Source organism: Prionailurus bengalensis, chromosome C1, assembly GCF_016509475.1.
Source record: "Prionailurus bengalensis isolate Pbe53 chromosome C1, Fcat_Pben_1.1_paternal_pri, whole genome shotgun sequence".
NCBI lineage: Eukaryota > Metazoa > Chordata > Mammalia > Carnivora > Felidae > Prionailurus > Prionailurus bengalensis.
In genome coordinates, this window is record NC_057345.1 from 118,856,766 (window position 1) to 118,876,438 (window position 19,673).

At 35.1% G+C, this 19,673-nt stretch overlaps 1 protein-coding gene across 1 annotated transcript in view; it reads right to left on the bottom strand.

The window, feature by feature from the left end:
• Positions 1-575: 575 nt before the first annotated feature.
• Positions 576-19,673, bottom strand: part of PTPN4 (protein tyrosine phosphatase non-receptor type 4) — a 226,616-nt gene continuing 207,518 nt past the window's right edge. Inside the window, 3 exon segments of the mRNA XM_043576571.1 lie at positions 576-8,479; positions 15,925-16,060; positions 17,370-17,518. Coding sequence (XP_043432506.1) covers positions 8,393-8,479; positions 15,925-16,060; positions 17,370-17,518 — 372 coding nt within the window. The 3' untranslated portion in view covers positions 576-8,392.

Sequence of the window (19,673 nt, forward strand, 5' to 3'; positions counted from 1 at the left end):
TGTCATCAGTTTGAGGGAGACTACTCTTAGGGGTAGGTCAGAGGCTTTTACACCTCCTTGTGAATCTTCCTTATACTGTTTGAATTTCTATTATTATGTACGTAAGAATAATCATGGCATAATCATAAATCTTTATCTTTGCCTTCATTTTTTAGATACGAAATTAAATATTAATTTTTAAAGAAATTTTCTTTCAGATGAAAGATGGCATACTTCAACTGCATTTGGGGTCTGATACAAGGCACGCTGAATGTAGGTACAGAAAGGTCCCTCATTTTGATTGACAAGATCTTAGGTCAGGAATACCAGAAGAGGGGCTGATGCTGGGAGGAGAGAGGAGTCAAGCAGTGGCTGAAGTGAAGGAAGAACATTTCCTTATTCTTTAATCCTCTAAATCCCTTTTAGTTCCTTACTTAATCTCCTCACCCCTCCCCAAACACAGCCACTCGTGAAACAAATTCTAGAAATAAAGTTTGCACTTAGTATTCTCCCAGTCCCTTCGGATCCCCCATTAATGAATACAACCACTGTCAGAAAAGCCCAACAACAAAAAATAATCTTCAAAACTCCTCTACTTTAAATTACTAAAGCACATCTTTATTTTGCAATTGAACAATTAAAAGTCACAGCTAGAGTTTTTTCACGTCTGTACCTGAACAACTATTTCTCAATCAAAATGAAATATGGCCAACAAAATATGTGTAATAGCATTGCACGTAACAGAAGTTGCTCTTAGGACTAAAACAGTTTTAATGTGAATCAGCATTTTAATCCTGTCTGCTGTTAGTATTCATAGATTTTTTTTTACATGAATAAACTTCAGGAATTCTAGTTTTTCACTGAAATTAAAACAAATACACAGGCTTTTCAAGCATACAGTAAGCTGCAGTGACAAATGCAGAGCGCTGATTTCAAATTATCCCGTGTTGACCAAATTCAAGCTTATACATTTTAAACGAACCCTAAGCTTCTTTGCCTCTTATTGTGGAAACAAACCATATGGAAAGAGCTATTTTTGTGAAATGGGGAAAGAGAGTTAATTTTAAAAATTAAGGGGCTAATTCCATTTTGCTACTAGTTCAGTACAATCAAACGTGAAATGACAGCAGAAATGCAAAATCATATTTTAATAACGAAATAAACTAGATTTTTAACTAAGTGACTTTTTGCCCTTCATATTTACATATAGCACCTGTTACAAGAAAAAAAATCCCAAATTAATACACCCTCTACATAGAAATAATTCTTTGTAAAACTAATACTTAAAAATATCACTGATGAGTATATAGTAAATTGTCCTAAAATTAAGCCTACACTGTAGAAAATAAAGACTAGCTTTTCTTACTTGAAAAGATAACAATATGGATTGTAACTGCAATGTCCTGATGCTTTAAGAACACTGGGTTGGACAGTTTTTTGTTTTTTTTCCAAGCACACATACTCTAATGAGATAAAATGAAAACAGCTTAATGTAAACTGTTTTTAGTGTCTTAAATCCTGTCCCTTGACACGTATATAAAGTATCAGGACTTTGCCTCTTCAACTTACTTGTGGTGCAGTATTGACTTAACCCCTACCTACCACTTAAAACCAAACAAGTGGATTTCCAAGTATTCATGTCATGTAGGAAAATTCAAAGCAGAAAGGATTATTGTAAACCAAACCTGGTTGAAGCTAGCTGAGAGCACCCAGAGTCCAGCCGGAGAGTCAACTGGGTAGGCTTCACTGTACTAAATTAATTACAGAAAAGTGGCAAAGCTAAAACCACAAAAATTACCTTTTAAATATCAAATGACCAGGAGATCATTGTAAAGCACTGAACTTGGGTCCAATCCAATGAGTTCTACATACTAATCCATTAAAGTTTTTCCATATTTACAAAACTCCTAGGATAGATTTTACTTTTTAAATGTATAAATTAAGTCAGTAGTAAGCATGAAATAAAGTGCTACTATTTAAAAGTCAAGAAGTCAATTTCAGCATTGAAATTTGACCTACTCTACAGGATATAAGAAAGACTGAATAATCTCGTGAACTCACTAAAGGGTTGGAAAAGATGGGTGCCAGAGAATCCCAGAATTGGATTGAAATGTTCTTGCCAGGGAAGGCAAGGAACTGCAACACAATTCAGGAGTAAAAACTAAAAAGCTTCTTTTAAATAAAAGGTAAAATGGGCTCAATTGTGACTACAGTGAATTTGGGGAAATCAAATGTCAGCACCTATTTGTGTCTAAGATGGTAAACTGGGCTGATCCTCCTTGACGATGTCATGGTGATAATTTCATTTAGCAAGGTGGCATTTCGGTTAAAGTTACAAGTAATATTTGTTACATTTTGGAAACTCTCAGGGTTGAGGGGGCCTGATATTAATCTCTTAACCACTGTAAAAGAAAAAAAAAAGCTAATGAAGAAAGGTATCACCTTATAGCTTCAGGGTATTTACTTCACAAAGACTATAAGATGAAATTACTTTTCTGAAGTTGGATATACGGAAGCAGGAGTCAAAATAATGAAGGTCCCATTGAGTCAAGTGTAACAAGTGATGAATAATAAATACTACCCTTTAAAAAGACTATTGAGCAAACCATGCCTAAAACATGGTAGGGTTTGTTGTTCAGCTGAATTAATAAATCCCTAAGCATCTAATACACCACTGTTACAGGTCAGAACTGGGCTCAGTGGTCTTACCTGTCCAAGATACTGATCATAAGAAGGCAAAACTATTTGTCAGGGGCCTCTGCACATATTTACTATAGTGGATCTGATGCACAGATTTCTGGCGTCAACCAAAGTCACACTCACAATGATGTCCTCATTTGTGGCTGCCACAGTGACAAAGCCTGAGAACTTTCCTTCATGGTAAACACATGCAGCAGAATGTTTACCCTCACACAAAAACACCCTTCCACACTCCAGAAGTCTAGAATTCAATTGTTTTACACTTAAAAATAGTAAGCACAAGTTTTCTTGAAATTTTCTATTCTAGAGCTAAAACAAAACAGAATACAAAACAATGTATGTTATATCTGAAATATGCTTCAGTAGTGATTGCTTGTTTATAATTAAAATTACAGTTTTCTTCTAAAATTGCATTTTATATAATGAAGTGGATGGAATACTCTTCCTTTCATTTTTTTCAATCCCTTGCTGACTTTTGCAAACAAAGAGTTTCCTTAGAATCAAGTCATAATTCTAATAACATTTCAAAGATACATTCATATTTTTACAGCATGAAAGACATACAAGTATCATTTCCTTTTACACAATGAAGTAAAAGAAGTTAACGGTTTCAATCTTTTGTCCATAGAAAAATATTTTCTGTATCATTTACACAAGTAGGAAAATTCTACAGTGCTTAACTGAAACTTCCATGAGCACATCAAGGCTTTTAAACACTCTCATTCTCTTATTGGAAATTTTAAAAGGTTTCAGGAAGTTAAACATTAGGACTTCCACCTAAAATTGTAGTCTTTAACTTGCAATATTGCTAATACCTTTCACTTCGTAAATTTAAAAAAAATTGCTTTTCTTCTTTATGCACTGAATCACATCTAGTCAATATTGATGGATTGCACCCCAGTAGATACTACTTCTGGCTGCCCACTGAGCTTGGACTGCTAAAATAAAAATAACAGTGACTATAAAACTTTAGAAATCAATAGTAAATTGCAGTAGAAAAACATACAAATAAATAGCAGCAAATTTAGAAATGGAAACAGAAGTAACTATTTGGTGTTTACCCAGGGCAACTTCACCAAGATTATGAAAATAAAATGTCTCATTTCTGGCTGATATAGGACTTGTTGGTTTTTTATACTATTGAGAGGCTTATTGTACGAATTGCTACTAAGAATAAATGAAGTCAGTATATAATAAAACAATTGTTGGTAACAGTTGCAGACATTGTAAAATAAGATAAACTCCTGAAATACAATTTAGGGATTAATTTCATGGGCTCTTTATAAAATTGCTGAACTTCTCTATTAGTTTGCTCAAGAATGTTTTATTACTTGTATTCCTTTGTAGCTATACAATTCACTAAGAATTTTATAAACAGTTGCTATAACTTATGTTGTGATCACACTGAGACACCAATAAATCTGCCAACAGATCAGTAATTCTGATATCTGATAAAATCCAGTGGGTTTTAACAACATGGCTATTTTACTTGGAAGAAACACCACACACACACACACACACAGACACACACAGACACACACACACACACACACACACACACACACAAATGACTGCAGAAACTGGTTGAACAGCTAAAGTAAATGTGGGAAGTAAGCAATGATAATATGGTTACTTTGTTGATGTGGCATAAAAGCCAACTGTGTGCGACATAATTCATCTTTTTCACGTCATATTATTAAGAGATGTTTATTCCCACAACTACTTACCATAATATATTTACTCTAAGTGACTTAAGTGTAAATTCACCTAAACTACAAAATAAAAGAGATGTAAACATATCCCACCTTATTGTGGTATAAATAATTTTTATGAATTCAAAACTACTTTGGCAACCTTACTATCAGAATATCTTAAATATTCAAAACACAGGTATTAAATAGAACATTGTTAAAAATTCTTCTTTCTTTCTCCCTTCCTGATTAGATTATAAAATAAGTAATGCTTTAATTCTACTACATGTTCACATTATGAACATAAATTATTTGATTATAACTCGACATATATCCTAAATCCTAGTTCTATGTCTTAAGTGCTTTTAAAAAATTAGTCTTCTAGTTTACATTTCAGAATGTTTTTGTACTGCATGTGTTATCAGCCTAAACACTTCACAAAAGCTTATGTTCTATCAGAGAAGCATAACTAGCAAACTGAGTCAGGGTCCTAATTAGGATCACCTTTTAAAGCCTACTTATTTTCTAAATTAAGTGACATCTTCTAAGATCATAGTTATTAAGTGAAAACACTGCCTGAGTATAATTCTTGAGCTGAAACAGACTAAAATTCACAAGAATTTATGATCTATTCATATATGTTGCCTAAAATAATGGAGAAGGTGAGATTAGATAAAATCATTCAAGTTCCTTTCAGCTCTCAAGTTAAGAGTATTTCTAGTGGAGACAGAAGACTTTCACTCAAATACCTGATTAGACCTGACCAGACCTGCCAGCAGATTATAAACAACTCTAGAGTTAAAATAACCCTTTACCTCTGTTTGTTACCATTAGCCTTTATGAAACACACAAATATATATAAACACACAAAAGTGTACGTAGTAGTACTTGAAACCTTCAAGCAACTGTCTTAATGGCTTATCATACCTTCTTAAGTTTGAAGTCAGTTTTTATATATAAATTTTCTCTTTACCCTTAATCAAAATGAGCAACACCTCCCCCCCCCCCACTTGTGCTAGCAGGCCACACGAAGAAAATTATTTCTTAAGCTGTTTACTCTGCCTCTATTTTGAATGGATGTACTCATTTAACAAATACCACCAATTCTTCTTGTGAATGTAAAGTCTATTCCAAAATATTCCTCATGCTATGTACACAGTGCTGACACAAATCTGATGCTCAACAAAATCTGAAATGAACATGGTAAAACCACCTTAAATCAGAGAGGAAAGGTTTTCATAAACATTTATCATTTACAAAGCCCCTTGATTCACCAATATCTATTTCCACTTGTGAGAAGAACAGTAGCACTGATTTCTCTGCGGGTGGGGGGAGTGGGAGAGCAGAGGAGTTAACTGGAGGAAAGGGAGAGCAGTTCAGATACAAGAAATTTGACATTTTTATTACACAGTATTACATGGATATGAATGGAAAATCTAGACCTACTTGGCATATTAAAGCTGGGATTATTCCTAGAACCCTATTTAGATTGATGAACAGGTTAAAAATTCTTAGGTGTGACGGATAAAGTCTGATTTGTTGGGTGAACACAGAAGCATAGTTAGCATATCCATTTTAAGAAGCTCTGAAGGATAATTTGTTTTAAGATCCTAATAAATATGCCTTTAAAAAAGGATCTTTTCTGTACATAAAAATACTGACAGAGGGTAGCTCCCAGATGAAAAATCCACCTATGAGAAATTTAAATGTAACTCTAGACTTCTAATATTTACCACTTAAAGACTGGAATTAATCATTTTAAAAGGCAGCAGTGCTCATTGCCAACAAAATTAGAGTTTATCTCAGAAGTGTAAGTTAAAGAACATGCCAACCCTGACATTTATCTGTTCCTATCTATACAACTGCATTTTTTTTTACCTTTTTAATCTATGGTTGTCACATTCTGTCCACACAGAATAGATTTTCATTTTAATTCAGATTAAAAACAACTGTCAAACAGCTATTAATTATGTAGACCCTCAACATGGTTTTACTTGTTCACTTCTTGATTTATCATTATGTCATATAGCAGCCTAAATTATATTTATCTGTTGGTAGAAAATGGAATGTTCAAATAAGACTCTAGTTAGTTACTAATTTATACTGTCTTGGCTGTGAAATCCAGGGAGAGGAGAATTTCTCTTTGACATAAAGGTTATGTTTACTTTTCTCTTAAAAAATTAAAATATTTGAATATAATAATTTATTTGGTATCTTGGTTTTCAATGTTTAGGACTTAATTTCCTAAGATGTGTTATTATGGGTTCTGATTATCTGAAATAACATCACTTTGATTACACTGAAGATTTTTAAATGTGTATTTGTCCCCTCATACTGAACGGCATTTCACAATATCTACCATTCAAACTCTAAGTTTTGTCAAGACTATACAGAAGTATTCAGAAACCATTAGTAAATGAATATTTTGACCACAATCCATATAAAACAAGTGTGTAATATAACATTTCAATAGGTGAGCAAATTTCGACTTATATTAAAACTGGGCAATTTTAAAGTTCTATCTCTCTGTAGACTTAAAAAAAAAGTCCTGAAGAGGAAAGGATACACATCCTTACAGGGAACCAGAGCCTCCATCAGGCTGACAAGCAAAACTCTCCGTATTAACATGCTTATAACTTAGTAAGTATATATAAACTGGGGTAATTTAATTGTACACAAATATGACAATAAATCCTCAATGCAGTTATTGAGGGACTGCCTTTAGAAATAAGTCAAAAACGTTTCATTCCTCGTTCGAAGCATCCCAACCAACAGACTGGTGTGAACAAAGCTTGATATGAACCGAAATAAATGCTTTAAGAAAAATAATTTAGACAGTGATAGAAATAAATCACAACGAATTGCTCTAACTTTAGCTGAAAATATCAATATGTTTAACTTTAATATGCATATTAGGTGCCATTTCTAAAGTTAGGGATAAAATAAAGAGAAAATTTGAATAATAAAGCATCTTTTAACTTGAGCTGCTCAACTGTAACCCTTGTCCCTCAGGAAAGGAATGTGCAGATTTTCAATAATTCCATAGCAGCAGAACGCTCACTCAGTAGAACACAATTTATCTTTGCTTCTTGTGGCAAAATACAGGAATTGAGTAAGAAATAAAATTTCCATACCCTTCTTTGCGTAACTCTTCATACAAGAAGCTGTTTTTTTTTAAATGCAAAATGCATAAAAATGTAAATGTACAATATACACACATACCTCCTAGTGGGGTCAAATGAGTGCCTTTTCATTAGACATACAAAGACGTCTCAAGGCACTTAAGGGGTTAAGACACAACGCATGCATTCCTTTACATCAAGTATGTGAATCACATGATTTGGAATAAGCCAACCGTATGATAAATATAAGTTACATTATTAAATTCAAGAAAACTTGTAGATTCATATTTATACTTTCTATAAGATGCTGGTAAATGGACACTGTGCAGCATTTCCTGGGAAAAGCAAATTCCATCTTTCTTCTCACGAACAGCAGGTCTCTACAGGGGAGTACGGGGAAAGATGTGCTGCATCCATAGGCAGTGTATTGGCTAATATTGAGAATGATATTGCTAAAATTTAAAAAATAAAAATCTGGTAATCAGTATAGTAAGTACATGAATCACTGGGAAACACCAGAGCTGACTCCTGATGTATACTTCTTTTTGCTTTCAAGATACAGGTGTGTATCAGAGATGAGGAGAATTCTGAGCCTTGTTTGTGGCAATTCTACCAGAAGGGGACTGCATGGCACCACCACAGATTTCATAAATTACCCTGAACATACTCAGTTATTCACTATTTGTTCGGAGCAAAGCATGAAATAGTCTTCAAACACATGAATTACAGATTTTGAGAGAGTGACATTGTTTAAACATAAAGTGCAACAGTGCTGAAGTTTTCAGTTTTTGTTAGTTCTTCATTGTTTTTGTCTAACTGCCATTTCCTGCAAGCAGAATTATGGCACAGTGAATAGAACAGAAAGCAGTTTTCCAACACATATCCCAGACTTATGCTTTCTTATTTATTTGATGACGTCGTTAAGGGTTTAACAAATCCTTCTTCATAAACTTTCAAAATAGCTTCACATACAAATCTGTATTGACTCTGAAAAATAGAAAGGACAGAACTGATCAGAAAGACTAGAAAACAACAACAACAACAACAACAACAACTTCACTTGACTTGCTTATAAAGGAAATGCAAAGTAAAACCGCACAGAGATACCATTTTTCACCAACACAAAGGCAAAAAATAAAAAGGTCTGACAATGTATTTTGTTGGCAACACTCACTCATACATTGCTAGTAGGGATGTAAAATACTACAATTTGGCAGCATCTAAAAAGTTACATTAATTTACCTTTCACCCATTAATCCCACTTGTAGGAATCTATCCGAAAGATAAACCAGAAAAAGAAATTGAAAACATATATTCAGAAATAAGTCTATTCACCACTGGATTATTTTTAATAACACAGAGTAGGAACAATCCTAATGGCTACCAGGAAGGAACTGGGTGGCACATCCTCACAGGGGAATACTATGTGGTGAAGGGCTGAAGGGGAAGGAATGAAAGTCTACCGATCACTATAAAATGATTCCAGAGTACCTTGTTAAGTTAAAACAGCATGGCAGAGAAAAGTGCACACAATGTATTCTCTTTATAACAGAAAGAGGGTGACTACAAATGTCCATCTCAATATATATGTTATACAAAAGGGAAGGACAAATCATTAAAAACATAGTCTCCTATGAAGAAATAGAGGGAATAGAGTTCAGGAGAGGGGTAGAGATTAGATTTCACTGGATATACCTCCTCCTTCTATAGATTTTACTTTGGAACCACATAAATATACCCCATAATTAGAATGTTAATTTAACAAAATCTCTGTAAGTTGAAAATAATATGAAACAATCAATGTGTGTATGTAGCTGATGGTATAACCACATAGAGAGGAGTTATTTCAAGGGACTTTTAAACAGTAATTTGAAAAAAATAGAATATCCAAAAAATAGAAAAAAAAATTCTTTTCAGTAACGATTCTGTTGGTGGTAGTAGTGTTAGTTTTGTTATTTTGAGATGTTATGTCATGTGGAATAAAACAAGGGAGTATTTGTGATAGTCTAAATCTTTCATTGCTGATATTGTAGAGAACCATTATTCTTGTTAAAGAAGAATGGAAATAAAGATGTAAGGTAGAACACATCAAGTAAAAACACTGAGGTCCTGAATTTGTATTGGAAGCGTCAGTAGTAGCTCCTTATACGTTTGTTTTCTTCACTGTGGCAATGGAAGATTTCTAGAGACAAATACTAACACTAACCCAGCAGCTTAAAATACCTAGTGCTCAGAAGGTGATCCCTAAAATAATTTCTGAAGACAAAAACAAAAAAAACAGTACTTTTCTGGAGAAATTATGATTCTAAAACTGGGGCAGGAAATGCACATGCCTGGACATTTTTATTGGTAGCAAAGAAACTATCCGTACTAGGGTCTTGACAAAACAGCTTAGGAGCTGAGCTGAACAGGTTCCTACTGGCCAAAAATGGGACAGTGTAGGCATCATTAAAAAAAAAACTGGGGCGCCTGGGTGGCGCAGTCGGTTAAGCGTCCGACTTCAGCCAGGTCACGATCTCGCGGTCCGGGAGTTCGAGCCCCGCGTCGGGCTCTGGGCTGATGGCTCAGAGCCTGGAGCCTGTTTCCGATTCTGTGTCTCTCTCTCTCTCTGCCCCTCCCCCGTTCATGCTCTGTCTCTCTCTGTCCCAAAAATAAATAAACGTTGAAAAAAAAAATTAAAAAAAAAAAATAACTACAACGAGTTGAAATATATCACATATGTTTAAATCCACGATATCAGAATAATATCAAAGCAAACAAAAGTATGAGGTCACCAGTGGGAGAGGCAAGTGAACCAACTCATTATACTGAAAACTGATATAGGAAAGCACAGCCTATACCACTGGTTAACCAAATAGCAGAAGAGAACTTTCTCTTTAAAGAAGTATTCCAGCTAATAAACAAAGAAGGAATAATAGACTATTATCATTCTTCAAACCCCACCAGTTAATGACGCAGACACTGATCACCCAAGGCCACTAACGTCACAAAAAGAAAGACGACGTTTAAGTGCCTCTTGAAAGAACAAAATACCACCTAATTTGTTCAAGTCTATAGATCCATTTACCACTTTTAGGAAACACAGATAATACTTGGTTTATTCATCAAATAACCTGCAGGAAAAAAGAAAAGAAACGTAGAAAGAAGCAACACATTAAAAGAGATTTAGGAGACATAAACCAATCAAAATTTGTGGACTGTATCTGAATCCTGATTTTATACAAACTGTAAAAGCAAAAACTCATTGTGTATGATACAATCCAATAATTTGATTTCTGGGTATATATACATACAAAACAATTGGAAGTAAGACCTCAAAGAGACATTCATACATCCATGTTCACAGAAGCATTATTTGCAATAACCAAAAGATGGAAACAACCCAAATGTCCACCGGCAGATAAAAGGATAAACAAAATGTGGCCTATACACAATCAAGAATTCTTCAGCCTTGGGGCGCCTGGGTGGCGCAGTCGGTTAAGCGTCCGACTTCAGCCAGGTCACGATCTTGCGGTTCATGAGTTCGAGCCCCACGTCAGGCTCTGGGCTGATGGCTCAGAGCCTGGAGCCTGTTTTCGATTCTGTGTCTCCCTCTCTCTCTGCCCCTCCCCCGTTCATGCTCTGCCTCTCTCTGTCCCAAAAATAAATAAACGTTGAAAAAAAAAAATCTTTAAAAAAAAAAAAAGAATTCTTCAGCCTTAAAAGAAAGGAAATTCTTACACATGCTACAAAGTGGATGAACCTTGAGAATATAATGCTGAGAGAATCCAGTCACAGAAAAACAAAACCTGTATGAAGCTACTTATATAAGGCATCTAGAGCAGTCAAATTCCTAGAAACAGAAAGTAGAATGCTGGTTGCCAGGGGATGGGAGGAGAGGGATATGGAGAGTTGTTGTTTAATGTGTATAGTGTTTTAGTTTTGCAAGATGAAAAAGTGCTAGAGACAGGTTACCCAACAGTGTGAATACACTTAATACTACTGAACTGCATAATTCAAAATGGTTAAGATGATAAATTTTATGTGGTGTGTTTTGCTACAATTAAAAATCCATTATGTGTGAATATAGATACAAGAATCTCAAGAAAGTATTAGCCAATCAAATCAAGCATCATATAAAAAAAATTACACACCATGTCCAAGGAGAATTTACCCCCGGAATGCAGGTTAGTTTAACATCTGAGAGTCAGTCAATATACTATACAACATTAATAAAAGACAAAAACCAATCATTTCAAGAGACATACATACACAAAAAGCATTTGACAGAACTGAACATCTTTTCATGATGAAATTACTCAACAAACTAGCAACAGAGGGAACTTCCTCAACCTGACAAAAGGCAGCTTGTTACATACTTAGTGGGTAAAAAACTGAAAGCTATCTCCCTAAGACCAGGAACAAGACAAGAGTGTCTGGTTTTACCACTTTAACATTGTACTGGAAGTTTTAGCTTGGGACACTTGGGAGAGAAAAGGGGGGACGGGAGTGCCTGGGTGGCTCAGTTGGCTAAGCCTCCAATTCTTGATTTCAGTTCAGGTCATGATCTCATGGTTTGTGAGTTTGAGCCCCACACGGGGCTCTGCACTGGCAGCATAGAGCTTGCTTTGGATCCTCTCTCTCTGCCCCTTCCCTGCTCAAGCTCTCTCTCTCTCTCTCACTCTCGAAACAAACAAATAAACTTAAAAAAAAAGAAAGGAAAGGCATCTAAAGTGGAAAGGAAGAAGTAAACTACCTCTATTTACAGATAATATCTTGCATATAGAAAATCCTAAGGAATCCACTTTCATAGGTAAAAAATTATTAGAGTTAATGAATTATTTCAGCAAGGTTGCAGGATACACGATCAACATACAAAATCAATTTTATGTCTATACCCAAGCAATGTATACTCCCAAACTGAAATTAAGAAAACAATTTTCCTTAAAATAGCACCAAAAAGACTAAAAAGCTTAATAAATTTGACAAAAGAAGTATAAGACTTGTATACTGAAAACTACAACATATGAAAGAAATTAAAGAAGACATAAATAGATGGAAAGACATTTTGTGTTCATGGTTTGGAAGATGGAATATCATTAAGATGGCAACACTCCCCCAAAATGATATGTAGATTTAATGCAATCCATATCTTGCTTTTTTTTTTGCAGAGAACATATAATGAATCCATATAAAATTAATATGGAAAAGCAAGGGACTCTGAATAGCTAAAACAGTCTTGAAAAAGGAACAGAGTTGGGAGAGTCACATTTCCTGACTTCGAATTTTATTATAAAACTATAAGTAATCAAGACACTATGTAAGTAGTATAAGGATAGGCATATAAATCAATGGAACAGAGTTGAAAGTCCAAAAATAAACCCTTACATTTGTGGTCAACTAGTTTTTGACAAGGAACATAGAGACAATTAACAACAATCTTGGGGTGCCTGGGTGGCTCAGTCGGTTAAGCAACTGACTTCGGCTCAGGTCATGATCTCACGGTTCATGGGTTCAAGCCCTGCATCAGGCTCCGTGCTGACAGCCCAGAGCCTGGAGCCTGCTTCGGATTCTGTCTCTCTCTCTCTCTCTCTCTCTCTCTCTCTCTCTCTCTCTCTCTTCTCTCTGCCCCTCCCCTGCTCGTGCTCTGTCTCTCTCTGTCTCTCAAAAAATAAATAAATGTTAAAAAAATTTTTTTTAAAAGAAAGAACAGTCTTTTCCATAATGGAGTAGAGACAACTGGAAAGCCAAATGCAGAAGAATGAAACTGGAACCATACCTCAAACTATATGTAAAAGCTAACTCAAAATAAATCAGACACACATGTGAGAGCTCGACTATAAAACTCTCGGAAGAAAGCAGAAGAATAAACCTTTGCAGCCTTGAGTTTCGGCAATGATTTCTTAGATATGACACCAAAAGCATATGTGATTTAAAAAATATATAAAATAGACTTCATCAAAATTAAAAACCTCTGTGCTACAAATGACATAATCAAAAAAGTAAAAGAATGGCATGGAAGAAAACATTTGCAAACCATAGACGTACAAGGCACTTGTATTCAGAAAATATAAAGGACTCTTACAACTCAACAATAAAATGACCAAAAGAACAAACTGAAAAAAGGGGAAGGGGCATCTGGCTGGCTCAGTTGGTGAAATGTGTGACTCTTGATCTAAGGCTGTGAATTCAAGCCCTTTGTTGGGTGCAGAGATTATTTAAAAATAAAATCTTTAAAAAAAAAAAAAAGGGCAAAAGGTTTGAATAGACAGTTTTCAAAAGAAGATATACAAATAAACACATGAAAAAATGCTTGAAAGCACTAGTTACTAGGGAAACACAAATCAAAACCACAACAAGATACCACTTTATGTTCAGTAGGCTAAAATAGAAAAAAGAGAGGGGTGCCTGGTTGGCTCAGTCAGTGGAGTATGGGACTCTTGATCTCAGGGTCACAAATTCGAGCCCCACATTGGTGCAGAGACCACCTTAAAAAGACAGATAATAACAAGTGTTGACAATGATATGGAGAAAACAGAGCCCTCATATACTGACAGAAGAATGGCAAAATGGTATAGCCACATCGGAAACAGTCTGGCAGTTACTCAAAACGTTAAACAGAGTTACCATATGACCCAGCAATTCCCCCTCTGGGTATATACCCAAGAGAAATGAAAACATATTCACACAAAAACATACGCAAATGTTTATGGTACCATTATTCATAATAACCAAGAAGCAGAAATGATCTAAATGCCCATGAACAGATGAATAGATAAACAATGGAATACTATTCAGGCAAACAAAAAAAGAGAAAGAAATGAAATATGATACACTGTACAGAATGGATAAACCTGTAAATATTATGCTAATTAAAAGAAGTCAATTATAAAGACCAAGTTGTATGATTTCATGCATATGAAAGGTCCAGAAAAGGTAAAGTTACAGAGACAGAAAGTAGATTAGTGGTTACCTGAAGCTGGGCTGGGGGGAGGTTGGAGACTGTATGAGGGAAATGGGTATGGGGTTTCTTCTTCAGGTGATGAAATATTCTAAAATTAGATAGTTGCGATGGTTGCAAAACCCTGTGATATACTAAAAACTAATGAACTATATACTTTAAAAGGGTGAATTTTGTGGGCGCCTGGGTGGCTCAGTTGGTTAAGTGTCCGACTTCGGCTCAGGTCATGATCTCACGGTTTTTGAGTTCAAGCCCTGTATTGGGCTCTCTGCTGTCAGCACAGAGTTGGCTTCAGATCCTCTGTCCTCCTCTCTCTCTCTGCCCCTACCCCACTGCTCTCTCTCTCAAAAATAAGCTAAAAATTAATAAGTAGGTAAATTTTGTGGTATGTGCATTATATTTCAATAAAGCTGTTCTATAAAAAAGACATGATTTATATGGGACAAATGAAAATCTGAATATAGGCTATTTGATAACATTAAGAAATTACTGCTTATTATACTTACATGTGATGATGGTATTGTGATTTTGTTTAGAAGAAAAACCACTCTGTACCTTTTACAGATACACACTAAAATATTTATAGACAAAATGATCTGACGTCTAGGATTTGCTTCAAATATGGGAGAGTAGGTGGCACTACAGATGAAACAATATGGCAAATGCTGTTGGGTTTGAGTACTCAACATAGTGTTTGATTATCTACTCTTGCGTTTGATTATGTACTCTTGCGTACATTTGAAATTTTCTATAATTAAAAGCTAAAAAAAATGACAGGCATTTATTAGATCACACAGGTCGATTCACTTCAATAACTTTAATGCCACCAACAATGCTAATATTTCACCATTGCTTACTACAAAAAATAATCTTAACATTAACTCTAAAATTCTTCTTTTTATTCTTGGAATATAATTCAGAGTCTGTGTAGAATACAATAAGTGAGTAGCTTAATTTCCATGACTTTTTTTGTTGTTGTTGTTGTGATTCAAGTTCTTATGTTAAAAAGAATGTGATTTCACCACAGCTGTTTCATGGAAAACAGGTCTATCAAGACTCTCCAGTTCTTGACATCCCACTTGACTGACACTTAATAGAGGGAGAGTTCCTCTGCACCTGTTTAAGCATTCAAGGATTAACATGATAGGGTGGTACTAAGAAACATTTTCTGTAAAAGATCAGTTAGTAAATGTTTTAGGTTTTGCCAATCATATGGTACCTGTTGCAACCTCTCAACTTTGATACTTTAGTATAAAAACAGTCATAGACAATATGTAAAGAAGTGGGAATGGCTGTGTGCCAATAAAACTTTATTTACAAAAACAAGGGGTGGGCCAGATTTGGCTCACAGGCAATATTTACCAACCCCTATGCTACGGGTTACTGGCTCCTGGTAAGGAATTAAAATATAAAAATATGGTTTGGCATATATAATGGTAACAAAAATCATCATGTTGAGAATACACACAAGTACATAAAGTGCAGTACTTACAGGTGTTTGGATCATCATGGCTCGTTGATCTCTCATTGTTCTTACAATGTCTAGTGGATAAACTGGTTGATTGCATTCAATGAGACACATGGCTGTTTCCATAGTAATAAGAACCCCAGTTCTTCCAATTCCAGCACTAAAAAAGTAAGGGGCAAGGTCTCATTGATACTATCCTGTTACACTTCTTGTGGCTTTTGTGCAGTAAATTAAAGTACTGAATGAAACATAATACAACGGAATAATAATTTGATTTTAATTAAAAGTTTTATCTTACAAAAGTAGAACCCAACTAAAAAATACTTTGAAAATTGAAAAACATTTCACACGTAATGCAGATTAAATGATTTGTATCCACCCCTTCCCCATTGTTAGTGTAAAATGCTACTTTAAAAGAGTCACATTTCAGTTTTAAAAATCTGAACAAGTATAGAAGCTTACTGGAGCAACCTCACTTTAAAATGCAAAATAACAAAGTTACAATAATCATTAACAAATGTACAAAAGACAATAGTATTTTACATATTCAAGTCAGTTTTTAAAATCAAATTTAATTTTGATTAAACTTTAGAATTGGGATTGTCAAGAACAACTTTTTGAAGTATTCTCTGTGAACATAGCTATAGCAGCTTTTGGGGGCTTAGGATATGAAATGGCCAAACGTGTTCATCATTCCTGACATTTTTCCTCTCAGATATCTGGTCTATAATCTGTTTTGATAATTTGAAAGTCTGCTCTTAAAAAAGTGCTGGAAAGTTTAAGGATGAAGAGATACCTTCATTTATCTATTCAGAAGATTCAATAAAGCTTCTGAATGAATCACTTAACGACAGAAATGGCTAGGATAAGGAGAAGATAATTTCAGTTTCCTACTCTGGGTTGGTGGCAGTGAAGGCTAGAGTGATTGTACCTGGCCCTCTGGAAGGCAGAATGGGGCCTGAATATGAAAGCAAGAAAGGGTAGCCTACCATTGTTTACCTAGGTCTCACAGAAGTGGCATAGCCTCTGATGATACTGGGTAGAGCCACTCCAAGAGGGGAGGGTACTTAACAAATATCCTGGGAGGGGTCACAGAACAGGAGGGAATACCTTGCTGGGAGGAGAAAATCTAAACCTTAGGCTGCAACTGAATGCCTACAATATTGTATTTCATCAAGTCTAAGATGCCAGCCATTATAAGATACCCAGTGTCTGAGAGGTAGACTATGAAAAAGACAACCTTCTAAGAATTAACCAGTAAAGTATTATTTTTACTTCTTATGATAATGCTTCAGACAATCATGTGTTGGGACATACCTGCTGCCTTCCAGCTTCATTTCATAGCTTTAGGTTCCCTCTAATTAAAATAGTGATGATCACAATTTAAGGACAAAATAAAATACGCATTTCCTTTTAGAAGTGACCTATCTGGTCAGCTATTCAATCATAAAAGACAGAAAATAGAATACCTGCAGTGAACAACAATAGGTTCTTCCTTGCCAGCCCTCTTATTTCGTACATGACAAACAAAATCCAGAAAGTCACTGGAATCATCGGGGACTCCATGGTCAGGCCAGGCTATGTATTGGATCTGAGTGAGTTGACGACTCTCATTTTTCTAAGTGTGAATGAAAAATTATGCACTTTGACTAAGGAATTATCTTTAAGGTATAAACATTTATGTCATTTTAATTTTAGAAGAAAAGCGAGCAGAGTATTCCCACTACACACAAAAAGTAATGCAGAAATTCAACAAAACCCCAAATTTTAATGAAAAAGAAAGAAACTGTTTCACAGAAACAGTTGGATCCATTAAGTATTGTCTACCTGGATCACTACTCTTCTGATAACTCAATTTGTCTATTTGTATTTTTCAGATGACAATCAAATAAATAAGCAAACCAAGTTAAGATACAAAGAAAGGTGTGAAGAAAACTAAAAAGTGTTAGGTGAACAAAATGGTAAGGTAAAAAAACTTTTATAAGCAAAATTGGGCTAATTCTGAAAAACACAAGTGAAATAATGGAAATTAGGAAAACAAAATCTCAAAATAAATGTGGATTAAAAACTGGAGATCATAAGAACACAAAGTCAAATCAGGGCTTAATTCTTTTTTAGGAGCCAAGAATCAGTAAAATGGAGAAAGGTACTGGATTTATGCATCTCATTTCTAATCTTGACTCTGCCGGTAAGCACTTAATATATCAGAGCCTTATTGTCTTAAACTGAAAAATAACACCTCCAACCCAAAGGGATAGTCTTATTTTGAAAGGATTCTATGAGAAGACCTATAAATTACCCCATCAGCTGTTTGGAATCATATTCTCAAAAATTGGTAGCTATGGTCATTCGACACTATTAAATCTGGCTACAGTCATTTACATTAAAGGGAGCTTCCAGAAAAGACCATTAAAGTACAAGGTGATTAAGAAAGGAACTAATGAAAGAAGAATTCCCAAAGAGACCTCAGAATAACCTGATAAGTAATTTTTTAGTATCCTATGAAATGAGATGGTTATCTACAATAGACAACCTTTGATGATGATGATGATTATTATTATTTATTATTTATTTTTTTTTTTTTAAAGTAGGCTTCACACCTAGCGTGGAACCCAAAACAGGGCTTGAACTCATGACCCTGAGATCAAGACCTGAGCCCGAGATCAAGAGTCAGATGCTTAACTGACTGAGCCACCCAGGTGCTCCTTGATTATTATTAACATAAGAATTTAATTAATTTAATGTACCAATAATTACAAAAATGGTTAATGTAAAATTATCTTTTATTATGTTTTGAGGTAGTGTCTGTCTATTTATCCATGTATGTATGTATTTGGTATGGTAACAAATGTATTTTCCCAATTATATTTGTCCCAAACTTTAAAAACTAATTTGTGTCTTAGCATAGTTCTGAGGTACTCAGGGTTTGCGAAGAAAAGACACTTTAATATTATAAACTGCCATGGATAATCTATAGGTGGAGCATAAAGAGACTATGCTGAAGCCATATAGAGCCTTTCATATCCATTTGGGAAAATGAAGAAATATCTTACGGACTTACCTTGTTACATTAGACCATGAGCTATACAGTATATGTCCCTAAGCCCTAAATTCATTCTGATGGAATCTACAAAAGATTTTCAAAGTTTAATTTTTTACTTCTTATAACCTATTCAATGCCAGATTCCTTTATTATACATCAGCAGGACTTCTAGTTCCTTCCCTCTGGGTCAGTAAAGCTGTCTTGCTGGGCTCCTTTATTCACATTCTGGGAGGTAGAATGGGGCAGGGAGGGGGAGAGGAAGCTCTCATTTCCTAAGGCTTAACCATTGATGGGGTAGGCATGGGTATACAAAGGTAGTAGACTGTACTATTTGCTCTTCTCGAGCCCCCGTCAAAACCAAAGGTGGCTACAGGGGAATCTCTAGCTGCAGGCAGTGAAAGTGGGGTGTACGGTCTTTAACAGCCTGACAAGACTGGCAACATGCCACCCTCCACACATATCTTCCAAGTGGGTTAGTAAGCCATCATTTACTAATCAGTTTCCATTTCTAGCTCTGGATTTGGAAGCAAAGAAGAGTGACCCAGGTGGCAGTAAACTAGCAATTAGAAAGCTATAATCTGTCTGCTGTCAGAGGATCCTGCCTACAACCTTTTCCTTCTTAATACTGAGGAGACTGTGAACGCTCTCCTTTATACTCTTTTACAAAAAGGACAATAATTTGACAGCTTTTAATTATTCTATTTCCACAGATATACCCAAATACTTTATT